Source organism: Aegilops tauschii, chromosome 3 (genome assembly GCF_002575655.3).
Source record: "Aegilops tauschii subsp. strangulata cultivar AL8/78 chromosome 3, Aet v6.0, whole genome shotgun sequence".
Lineage (NCBI taxonomy): Eukaryota > Viridiplantae > Streptophyta > Magnoliopsida > Poales > Poaceae > Aegilops > Aegilops tauschii.
In genome coordinates, this window is record NC_053037.3 from 91,668,013 (window position 1) to 91,680,939 (window position 12,927).

Here is a 12,927-nt window from a genome sequence, read left to right on the forward strand (position 1 = left end):
AAAGATGATCGCATATAATAAACATCGTATTACAGAGTTGGGTTCTCACCCTCATTGTTCGGGTCACATAAACCGGAAGTGTAATCGAAGGGTCACAGGTATGCTGTTATGGTTGTCTCAAAGATATAATTGAGAACCGGTTTTTATGATTTTGATTCATACTCTGGGTTATATGTAAAATATATAACCCTCTATGCGGTAAGCCGCCAAGGGACTTGTAATTTGTTCTCTATGCAGGACAGTTAAAGGCAGCTCTTTAAACGTAAGGAAAGAAGAGGATCAGCATAAAACGGGGGAATATAAGATGGCGGCTTAAACAGTGTTGAGCGCCACACAAGTGTGCGATGGCACGACAAAAATAAGTGTTTTCCTACTCTATTACATGACTCCCTGAGTCCAAATAGTGAAGCATTGTTTTTTATCAAGACATAAATATGAGCCGCCTGAGGGATCAAAGGTGTGGTTGGGCTGAGGCTTCCGGTTCATCCCTTTCCGCTCCTCCGTCTGTTTCCCTATCCTGGAAGGTTGATGATTTCCAGTCAATGCCACTCAAGGCTTCAAATTCAGCTTCATCATCAATTAACCCGGCCGGATCAACTTTAGGGGCGAAGGTATGCTTACGAGTTGGAGGGATCAGGCTGATTGCTTCATAATGTGGTGTTGGAATTCTCTGATTCTCAGCGTCATAACCCGGTTGGTATTTGGTAAGATCCGTGTCATTACCGATCAGAGTGGCCACAGGGCGTATGTCCTTCACACAAGCGGCGAAATCCTTCTGGTTAAATGGGGTGCCGTCCTCCTTCAAACTGGGATACCCAAGGGCGATGTCGGCCGGGTCTAGCTCCGGTAGCCACGCCTTGGCCCGGCTTAAAGCAGCTATGTCTTTGGCTCTTGTAGAAGCTCGTATCAATTCCTGGAATCGTTGAGGTAGCACGGCAAGCCGCCTTAGCACATCCGCCAGACGAGTGGGAACTTCATTTGACAGATCCACGACAGCTAAGGCACGTTGTGACCCGGTGTAGAGTTGTTCCACCAGGGTATAAACGGCCTTCAGCTTTGTCAGCATGCTTTGGTTGAGATTGGAACTCCTGGGGCCTGCATTACAAGGTCAAGTGAGCTGATGACAATTGAGATGCTTGTTGAAAAAGATTTAAGCTAGCTAACACTTACAGAGTAACTTACCAAAGATTGCTGAGACCATCTGAGATACATGGCGTTTTAAGCCGGATAACTCGGGGGTTGTTTCTGCAAGAGTGGCCTCCGCTTTTTCAGCCCGGTTGAGCAAAGCGGTCTTTTCATCCGCCCAGGCCTTTCTCTCTGCTTCAAACTTCTTTTTCAATTTCTCTTGTGCGGATACACTGAATTCAAACTTGGAATTCGCCTTTTGGGTTTCACACTCTTGAGTTTTCAGGCGATTCTTCAAGTCAGAGATCTCCGATTCGAATTGCTTAATGGCGGCCTGTATAAATTCCGGGTTACAGTTAGGGTTATCATAATGCAGCATTAAGTCCCAAGAACTTTGCAAGCAAAGATACTTGGCACTTGGGGGCTAATGTATGCTAAAGAGCTCTATTTACAGCGGCGGTTCATGGAAATAATTCCCAAGCACTTTGCAGGCAAAGGCACTTGGCACATGGGGCTAATGCATATTGCTGTTCAAGTACTTGGTTAAAATACGGCGAAGACTGGTTCAAATATGCTGTCTGAGCCGGCCCTTGGGTGCTGCCGGATAAGCCGGTTTTCTTGCAGTGATTACTAAGCTGGTGTTAAGTCTACAACATATTTCATCATAAGTAATAGACTTGGGGGCTGGCATAGTAAGGATAACTAAGGAACAAGCAACAAGAGTTATACCTCAGATTTTTGGTGTATTTGTTTCACCATATCAATTTCCAGATCCCGGCTGTTGTGCACTTGGTTTACATAACCAGAGACGATTTCTCTAATACTCAGATGAGCATAATCAGTGACATCCAGCCGGGTTTTGCGGCGTTCCAGAAGTTGTTCTTTGGTGGAGCACTTGGCCAGCGCGGTGGGTCTCCCCGGTTGAACGAAGTCAGTGGTGAGAGTTGTAGTATCATGGGCTGGTTCAGGCGGCGGCTCATGAGTGGAAGTATCAGGAGCAGCCGTTCTGAGCTCCGGTTCAGCAAAGATTGGCTCTTCGGCCGGCTTACTTCTCTTCGTCCTCTTGCTGGGCTTTACTTGTACACTGAAAATTAAGGGGTTAGTACAAAAACATGAGTAAGATAAGCACAAGATAAACAGATTATCATTACCCTGGAGCGGTTTTGAAAGCCGGCATGCTGGACTGCATTGATTCGCCGGAGGAAGGTGAAGTTCCCTGATAGTTTGAGTCAGAAGAATTGAGTGGTTGATGAGTGAAACCCGCCAAAGGATACAAAGAATATAAATCAGAGATAACCTCAGTCCGGCATTTTCTTGTTACATCGGGTAAGCCGGAGGAGAGGTCCGCATCTTTACTGGTCTGGGTCTGCCTCCGACTCTCGTGAATCTGTTGCTTCAAAAGAAATTGAGGATCTTGATAAGCTAAAGGATGTGAAAATCTTACTTTCCGGGTTACCCTTCGGACTTCCTGTCTCGGCAAAGGCTCGGAGTCGGAGGAAATTATAGTTACCTCTTCAATTACTGCATGACTTGCTCCTGTATCCTCCTGCTGATAATCAGTGTCAATAAGATGGTTAATGAAGGAGCCTAAAGAGTCAAGAGTTACCTCTGACTCGGAGGTATCGTCCAGATGAAACATATCCGAGGCACTAGGTTTGTTCCCCTTCTTACGGGCAGCGGCTTTCCTGGCGGCTTTCTTGGCCTTTCTGGCCTTCTTTGCAGCCTCATGGTCGTACTTGACCTTCCAGAATTTATCACCAGCCTGTAAAATATAGCAAGAGTTTTTGAGTAAAGATGAAATTATCAAAGTGGAAAGTAAGATGCTCAAGTTAATGGTTTACCGCTGGAGCCGGGTTAGCCTTGCAGAAAGGACTTAAGCCCGCTTTCCCACAATCTGCAAAGGCTCTCATTCAGAAGAGACTTGGTCATGTCATCAACGAGATCCTCAGGTAAGTCGTCAGGACTGTGCCATAGAGGATCATTTTTCTGGCCTGTGTAATCGCACATCAAGCCGGGGCGACGGCTCAAAGGAATCACCCGCCAGGCAATCCAAACCCGGACCAAGTCAATGCCGTTTAGGCCGTTCCCCAGAAGAGCTTTGATCTTGTTTATGGTGGGGGCAAGTGTTTGACGTTCAGCCGGAGATAATTTATCTGGTAAGGGGGCGCATGGCGCGAAAGCCGGGCAAAGGGTTCTGATTAGCCGGAGAAGTGTCTTGATAGTAGAACCATGTCTGGTTCCAATCTTTAGGGTGACTCGGCGGCTCGGCATAAGGGAAGAGACAGTCTCTACGTCGCTGGATTGAGATTCCGCCAAGCTCCAAGCTGGGCCCGTGGGCACATTCGTTTTGATGGTTCAGATAAAATAACTCTCTAAAGAGTAGTAAGCTGGGTTCTTCTCCAAGGTACACCTCACAGAATACTTGGAAATTGCAGATGTTTGACACGGAATTGGGTCCAATGTCTTGAGGTCGCAAGTCAAAAAAGTGCAAGACGTCTCTGAAATTTTTTTAGCCGGGTGGAGCAAAGCCCCGGTTCATGTGATCAGTAAAATTGACAACTTCCCCATCCTTGGGTTGAGGCTTTTCTTCTGACGGGTCGGGAGCACGATAAGACATGATCTCTTTCTTCGGCAGATGACCAGTCTTCACAAAATCGTTTAAGATGCTATCAGTGACGGTGGATCTAACCCAGTTGCATGTGACGGGTGCTTTGGGAGCCTTGGGCGGCATTATGAAGGATGGAAGCCTATGACAAAATAAAAATTTCCGGCTCAAATTTAAGCCAGAGAAAATATTTCAATTCATATTCAAGATGGCGGCTTATGAAGGGGCCTAATGATATATGGCTAATTGTGTCAGATTGTTTAAGCCGCCATGGGAAACAGTAGCAATTAAATTATTTAAATCCACTATGAGTGATCAGGATTATTCATTGAGCATTGCCTCTTTAAGCCGGCGATAAGAGTCGCCATGGCTAACAGATACAGTTTTTTGCCTAAGTGTCGCACAAACAAGTTTCGCAGGTTGAAGATGTTATTTTGGATTAATTGGTCGTTCAGAAAAGAAAATATTCTAGACCTAAAAACTGGTACAGATGAGTTTGAGAGTTCTAATGAGGCCTCTGAACTAGAGAAAGGAATCTACTAGCATCTGAAATGGATGCGAAACGGTTACCGCACAAGTTATATGTTCTTCTTGGATCAGAAGAAGCTGCGGTGGAGGAACCACGAAGAAACGATGAAGAACCATGAAGAACACGGAAGAACTTGAAAACCCTAAATGCAGATCTGAAGTGCGGGAAGGTGAAGACTTACAGCTGTAGATCTACTGCGGAGGATCGCCGCCGTTCTCTGGTCGATTCAGGTTGATGCAGCGGCCAAGATCGACGAAGATGAGGAGCTCTGCTGCGGCGGCGGTGGCGGAGCTCGAGCAGCAGCGGAGTCGCGAGAGGAAGAAGGCTGACAGAGAGGGCGCGAGAAACGAGGAGGCCAGACGTGGTTATCCAGCTACTCCGATGCCTCGATTTTCGGGATGGTCATTAAGATAAGGATCCGTTGTGATATGACAGAATAAAAAATGAATTTAATGGAAGATGACGTCATGGCGGGTTATCATGAATCCAGAAGATGACGTCATGGCGGGTTATAACTTTTGCACAGACAGAAGTCAGAAGGCTTTTTCTTAAGGTATTGAAGATTGACATGAACCCGTTCAAATCAATCTGGGGCCTAATGTTGGGGATATAACTACTAGTGTAACCCGCCCAGGAGGGGCCGGGTTACGCAATGGAAATTCATCATATGAAGCCCAATATCAAGCTTGAAGATGGCGGTTCAATAAAGGGCCTAAAGCCCGTAGGCGACTTAAGGACCGTAGTGATAAACCGCCATAATGGCATGACTTGTGTTGTAAGGCAAGATTAACTAGTCACCAAGCCGGACATTGTTTATGAGCCGGCCGGGACTCTGTAGGCCGTGGGGCGTCAACCTGTGTATATAAGGGGACGACCCGCCGGCGGCTTAGGGCAAGTAACATCAAATCGGTAGCCAGGCATAGCGAATTCGCTCCCTGGTCATCGAAACCCTAGTAATTCCACCTCAACTGGAGTAGGCTTTTACCTTCACCGTAAGGGGCCGAACCAGTATAACCCTCGTGTCCTTTGTCCCGCTTTAACCCCTTTAAGCTTCCTAGTTGCGATGGCTCCACGACTATGTCCTTTCACGAGGACATCTGCCGTGACTATTCCACGACAAGTCCTATTCCCCCCCCCCCCCCGAGGTGTATGCTCTAAGTTGGCAGGGTTATGTTGCTCATATCATGTGTATGGTGTCTTGCATTGCTATGTCATTTGATTAGTTTAGACATGCTTTGTGTGAATGCCACCTGTTCAGTGTCTAATTACCATATATGTGAATTATGCATTGCCATCTTGTTGCAAGACATTATATATGTGAATTATACAATGCTATCTTGTTGCAAAGGCATTATATATGTGAATTATGCAATGCCATGCTGTTTAGCCAATCATCATGTATGTGAATTATATCATGCTATCATTTTTTTGTATTATGTGTTCCATTTGTCGACAACGTTTGTATATTCAACTACTCTTCCTGTGCATCAGCCATTTGAAGCGGTGATGGAAGTATCTGGAGTGAAAACAAGGTATTCAGAACAGAAAATGCTACCTGCTGAAGCAGACATCTTGCTAGTTAGAGAGAGCTCCTCAGAGGAGGATTCAGAGACTGATGACCAGTCCTATTTCCCCCCTGAGGTCTATGCTCAAACTTGGCAGGGTTATATTACCCATGTCATGCATGTTGTCTTGCATTGCTTAGTTTTTACATCATATATGGATTGCCATCTGCTTAGTTGCTTACTATATAAATCATATATTTGAATTATATCATGCCATCATGTTTACATAGTACATACACATCATCTATCTGAATTATGGCATGGCAACCCATTTAATAAAGACATCATATAATTATATCATCTCATCCTGTTTAGTGTTTACAGTCATCATATTTTGAATTATGGCATTCTATCCGTGAATGTATGTGAATTATGGCATGCCAACCTATTTAATAAACACATTATATAGTTATGTCATGTCATCCTGTTTACATAGTCTCATATTTTGAACTATGTCTTTCCATCTTTTTTAGTTAGCCATCATAATGTGAAATTGTGTCATTCTATCCTGTTTAGTTAGCCATCATATATGTGAAATTGTGTCATGCTATCCTATTTGGTTAGACAACATAAATATGAATTATTTCATGCCCTCTTTTATTCCCCACTATCCATTGCACCTGTCTATCATACAATGTCTATACTTTTAATTACTTTTCTTGTTTATCAGCCATTTGAATTGGAGAGCGTGATGGCAGTATCTAAGGGAGTAACAACACGGTCTTCAGAAAAGATAGTGCTACCAGTTGATGCAGATAGAACCACGGTTGTACTTGCCCAAGGACCATATCCACCACACATAACCCAGACTCTCGCAGATTGTACCCCTACCCGGTTGGACAGAGAACCAGCTACACCCCTTCTAACCCCAACCCCGGCAGATAGTAACCCAGTTCCAGTTCACACAGCACCGTCTCCACCACAGAGCACCCAAACACGAGCAGTTAGTAAGGGAACTGCAGTGCCCAAAGCACGAGGACCACCACTCCGAATCCCAACTCAATGCTTAAAGGAGAAGAAGATTTGTTCTCAGGTCAGGTTCTGTAGCTATGGTTCATACTCCTTTGCTCTTGCATTACTGTATTTACTCATACCAACTATTTTCAAATTTGAAGGATGGAATTGAAACTCCAATGGCGCAACAGGTATGTTTTAAACCTGTTTCTTTAACTGGTTTGCTGTTGTAACCTGCTCTATGTTGATTTTAGTTTCAATTGAATAAACAGTTATGTTCTCATGTCATGCACATTACAAGTGTTGTTATTGCTCTATAGTTACCCACACTTATATTTTGTCTATTCTGCTTTGTCTTGAACAAATATTATTTGAACTATGTCTCTATCTTGATTTGGCAACAAAAACTAGAATGATATAGACCATAAAGTGACCATGGTACATAGATATATGTTTGTTTCATGCTGTTATCCTGTCCACTTTACTACTGAACTCATTTACCAAAATGAGTTTCATATACAACATGGTAAACATGTGATGTGTCTGCTTGTTTCTCTTTTAGAATGCGGACAAAATATCGGAGAACAGTACCGCGTTATCCAATGGTAAAGGAAGTAATGCATATAAGGTTGAAGATAGTGAGACATCCCTGTTGGTCTCCAAGAAAGCTGATAAAAACTATCTTGACGACAGTGAGGGAACCCAAAAGTCCTGTCTTGATGTAGTGTTCGAGTTACTGGCCACTACTGCTGGCACAACTCTCGAACTCGCTGCCTGAATCAGTTCGTCTTCTTGAGTCTCAACTTCAAGTTGAAAGACATCGATCAGATGTGCTGCGACAGGAAGCTGAAGGACTGAGGAAGTCCCTGCAGAATTCAGATGCATATTTTCTGGAGCAACAGCAAGCGCTGGAGGATTTAAGCGCCAAACAAGAGAAAGTTAATAAGCTGGCTAAGCATCTTGCCAGCATTATGGGTACCCAGGATATTGTTTCTTGAGATCTTCTGAAGTGGTTTCAGTTCTGGATTTGTTTTGCTGCGGCATTTATTTGCGCTGTTCGCCAACTTTGACAACCAGTGTATATGATATGCTGCTTTGTTCCCTATATTTGCACTGGTGGCGAACTTTAATGCCTAGTGGATGTAATATGTGTAATAGCCGTGATAGCCTAGCGTTAGTTGCTTGCTTATTTATTTCCTTGTTGTCTTGTTTATTTGTTTGCTTGTAGTCATTGCAGTTCTTTTTCCGCGGTTAGCTAGTGGCTGCAATAACCTATTTTTTAAAACTAGGCCACAATAACCATGGGCTAATATTTACTGTAGTGACATTGGGCCTCCTACTGGCCGTAGAAACAGTGGGCCTTCTACGGGCCGTAGAAACAATGGGCCTTCTACGGGCCGTAGAAACAATGGGCCTTCTGCGGGCCGTATCATCAATGGGCCTTATACGGGCCGTATGATCGATTGGCCAAACATGGGCCAAACAGACCGCATTATGGCCGTAAACGGGCTAGAGTTGGAATCATCCGTTCATGGGCTGACCATAACGGGCCATCGTTAATAGGCCGTATTTGATGACGCTATGAAAACGGCCCAACGTATTAATGGACCACAAACGGGCCGACTGTAACCACGGGCTGAATTTGGCCCACAAGCAGAAAATTACAGTAACTGGCCGTAAGTAAACGAATGCTGGAAATGAGCCCAAGAATAAATGGGCTCTGAGAAGGCCAAAAGATAACATGGGCTGGAAACGGCCCAACGGAATAACGGGCCGTTAATGGGTATAAAGTGATACACTGTTCATTACGGGCCAGTTTCACCACGGGCCGTTAATGGGTGTAGAGTGATACACTGTTCACTACGAGCCATTTTCACCACGGGCCGTTAATAGGCCAAGAGTTACATAGGGCCTCATATGGGCCGAAAGACGTCATGGGCCATACATGGGCCAGAAGTGAAAACAGGCTGGAATCATATTGGATGGCCCAGATGACGCTACTGGGCCTAATTCGGATAGGGCGTAACGGGCCTTGGGTTAGCGGGCTGTAAATGGGCTATATGCGAACAAGCCGTTAACAGGCTTTCCATGGGTCGGCCCGCCACCTTTTGACCAAGTCAAATGGGCCGGCCTTTTCACAGGAATGGGCCTCTGTTGGGCCGTGCCACGTGTCGACGTATCATAGGCGCCTTCTGTCCAATGAGTGGAGGACATCGGTCCCAACGATGAGCCGACACGTGTTTCCTCCAGCCAATGATGATTTTACACATGGAAAATCCCCATTGGTCGGGGCTGTTAACGGGTTATCGGATCCCAAACCTGACCCGATAGCTTAACGGCGTTCCGTTACGGTGGATGCCACGTCTCGGTCACCCTTGACGAAAGCACTTCTGTGACGCGCGATTTATCATCATGGAAGTGGACACTTCCGTGATGATAATTTTGGTAATGTCATGGAACACTTCTACGACAGCACAGGTATGACTATCTTGATTCTGTCATAAATTTGTCATGGATGTACATGCATGACAAAAAACGCGACCTACTATGACAAACACGTATCATCACGGAAGTGTATTTTTTTTGTAGTGAACCGTGTTGTTATCTTCCCTTAGGACAAGGAATATGCTTCTTTTTGGTTGTCGCATGTGTCATCAACTGTTATTAGCCAGTAATTGTTTCCTTTCTACCTCTTTTTTGCAAACAGGGCTATCCATTTCACCTCGTTCCTATTGCGACCTTTTGGTGAACTGCACAAATCACTTTTTTCTTAAGAGTGTTTTGTGCAGTTCTGCCAAAATGTCACACGGGCAACATCTCTACATTTCATTGTGACTGCACAAAGGGAGATTGGTTTTGCTCTATCCTCCTCATCCAACTCCGAGCCTAATCTTCTCCAACTAGTTAGTCTTAATTGAGACTTCAAAGGTGACCGGGTTCTATTTGTGTGTTTATTATTTCATCAGTAGTCCTCTATTATCGTAATCACACTTATTAGCTTTGGAACAGGGACGCTCAGCTCTATTTTAGTGGAACTGCACAAAATGATCGGCATGTTGCATGCTCCAGACAACTACTTTTTTCCCAACATGCCTTGTTGATTTAGACAGAGCTGGGGGGACGTTGCTGCCAATGAAAGCATGGATCAATTTTAATTTAACACCTTCTCACAACTTTGTCTTCAGTTGTGATGTAAATATTAGCTCTGATTAGCAAGGAAGTTAGTTTTTTATTGTTTCCGAAAGAGCATCGATGGCAAGACACACGAAACAAAAGCTGAAAGCTCACACCATTGTACAATTTCATGTCGCTGGAAAATTATTTGTATAGTACGTCAATTATGTAAACAAATGCTGGAAGCTTGATAGCATTGCCAGAAGCCTCTTCGGCATCCGGGTCCATGTGCCATGCACAAAATTATACTTCTTCGTTCCTAAATATTTATCTTTGTACAAATTTCAAATGGGCATATTTTAGAGTGTAGATTCACTCATTTTGCTTCGTATGTGTACTCCCTCCGTTCCTAAATATTTGTCTTTCTAGAGATTTCAACAAGTGACTACATACGGAGCAAAATGAGTGAATCTACACTCTAAAATATGTCTATATACATCCGTATGTAGTAGTCCATTTGAATCTCTAAAAAGATAAATACTCCGGAGTATATTTAAGAACCGAGGGGGTAGTGCACAGCCGCATGGGAGACTCGGACCGGTCGTTGCGCCACATTAATGGTGAGTAATGAGCAGTCAAATCGTAAGCCCCACCTTTCCCACTATAAGTTGCTCGGAAGAAGCAACCATCAATACGCTCTTCTTTGGATCCGCTCATACTACTCCATCTGTCACTGTTTATAGAGCGCGCTTCAGAAAAAGACAAAATCTCTGGGACCAAGGCGACTAGCGATTGGCCTGAAAAATAGCATTGGTAGTTATAGCACGGCGTCTATTGCTAGAGGAAATAATGCGTACACACATGCATGTAGTGCTTCCACCCCGGGTAGACACATGCATGCACTTACTCCACTCCATAGTACTACATCGAGAGAAAATTGTGGTTACCACGCCCTAATTAATTGAGCATTAAACCAAACGCGTCTAAAGTCTCTCTGGTGGTGGAAATGCATTGAGAGAAACGCATCATAATGAAGCGCACCCTGTAAACTGTGACGGAGGGAGGAGTAGTATGAAGGTGCAAAACCAAGTACGCGTATGGCCAGTCGGTCAACGCACCTCCTCTTGGCATATCACTGACATGTGGGACCGGAGTTTGAGCAAACCGATCTCAATTGACGGGAAAATGGCCAACCCGCCGTTCCTTGAGAGAGACGAGGAGCGAGAACACAAAGACGGGCTCGCACGGAGGACAAGACATATTCGAGCATGGTTGATCGATATAATCATTACATGTTGGGCTGCCGTTTTCCGCCCTTCTCCGGAATAAATGTGTACTTTATCAAAGATTAAGAAAAATAAGAGTACGGAGGCTCCACTATGCGGTTCTAGTAGTAGTACTACTCGTACTACTAAACCTTGCGCTTGGCTCTTCGCCTCTTCGTGAAGTCGAACAATGATGGTACTCCGCATGTTCGGTACTACAGTGTATGCCTCTGGCAATCTGACACCAAATGAACTGATGCATGTCCACCGCCTGCGCGAGGGTACATTGCATTAGTCAAAAGGCGTAAGAGAGCTTCACCTTGTCCTGCAAGCTTCTCATCGTTCTGCGAGTTGATGGGACACACCAACAAGTAGTGCTAGTCCATACTCCCTCCTTTCCGATTAATATGGCTTAATCTTTTTTGCAGGTAAATGAGAGAGCTTTATTCATATATATGCATTCTTAGGACGATCAGCCAAGACACTGGTCACTAGGAAGCGAGGTACCCCGCAAAAAAAGAAGTAGGAAGCGAGGTGTTTCATCAAGCCAACTCTCGGCCACATTCAAAGTACAGCAAGCATGGTTCGGACAAAGATGCGCCGCAAGGTTTGCTGACCTGTTTACATGCTGAATAACGAAAAAAGAGGAAATATTACCGAGCGCTCCTATTTGTAACAGGATATGAGCCAGAATTAAGCGAGAATTGTGGCGAGTGTTCCATGCAATCAACTTCCATTATCACATGCGAGAACCCTCGAAGAGAACCAAATGTGTTGAAGATTGCTTTATCACATTTTAAAAATATAATAAGAGTGCAGACGCTCCTCCATCAGGTTCCTAGTACATTTTAAAAATATAATAAGAGTGCAGACACTCCTCCCTCTGTTCCAAAATAGATGACCCAACCTTGTACTAAAGTTAGTACAAAGTTGGGTCATCTATTTTGGAACGGAGGGTCTATAGACTATAGTAGTAGTACTAGTAAACTTTGCGCTTGGATGTTCGCCTCTTCGGGAAGTGCAACAATAATAGTACTAGTATAGTGTATGCTTCTGGCAATCTGACACCGAATTAACTGTTGCACGTCCACCTCTTGAGCGAAGGACAGCTTGCATTAGTCAAAAGTTTCTCCTTGTCCTGCGAGCCACCGCGCGCAAGCTTCTCCCGTCCTGCAAGCTTCTCCTTGTTCGGCAAGTTGACGGGACATAGCAAAGTAATGCTAGTCCATACTGCCTCCTCTCCGGTTAATATGGCTTAATTTCAAACGAGATAAATACACTGTCTGTCACTGTATATTTGTAAAAATACGGTCAGTGGACTTCATAATATGCTCATTGCGCTCAATATATACATTTTCCGGTGTTTATACGGTCACTAGCTCACCCTGGCTGAGTATGTGTGTGCATGCACGTGTAGGTTGAGCACTTGAGCGTGACCGTGTGTGTTCCGTCATGTGCTCGAACATGCATGCATTAGGGCGTCGCGCGCGTTTTTGCGTCCATGTGTACGTGTGACTGTTGCATACACGTAGGAGGAGTACGTGTAGGGGCCACTAAAGGAGCAGTCAAATCACACAGTAAGTTAGTCGGAAGAAGCAACCATCATTTCACTCTTCAATGACACGTATGCAATATAAAATGGTTGATATGGAGAGAAAAAGAAAACCACTATATATACACTAGCAGGAGCCTAAGCTACAAGCCTGCTTGCTTGGGTTGCTCTCTTCACAAGCATAGAACGATGGTGGCCACACCGCTGGTCACATATCC

At 44.6% G+C, this 12,927-nt stretch overlaps 1 protein-coding gene across 1 annotated transcript; it reads right to left on the reverse strand.

Annotated features, from left to right (window-relative positions):
* Window positions 1–285: 285 nt before the first annotated feature.
* Window positions 286–5,069, reverse strand: LOC141042735 (uncharacterized). The gene is made up of 9 exons (XM_073511617.1): window positions 5,058–5,069; window positions 2,732–2,887; window positions 2,636–2,671; window positions 2,423–2,512; window positions 2,277–2,341; window positions 1,855–2,209; window positions 1,183–1,459; window positions 622–1,095; window positions 286–517 (listed from the first exon to the last, which is right to left on the reverse strand). Exons 1-9 carry the CDS (start codon window positions 5,067–5,069, stop codon window positions 513–515), a joined length of 1,470 nt encoding a protein of 489 aa, XP_073367718.1. The 3' UTR covers window positions 286–512.
* Between the last annotated feature and the right edge of the window lie 7,858 nt (window positions 5,070–12,927).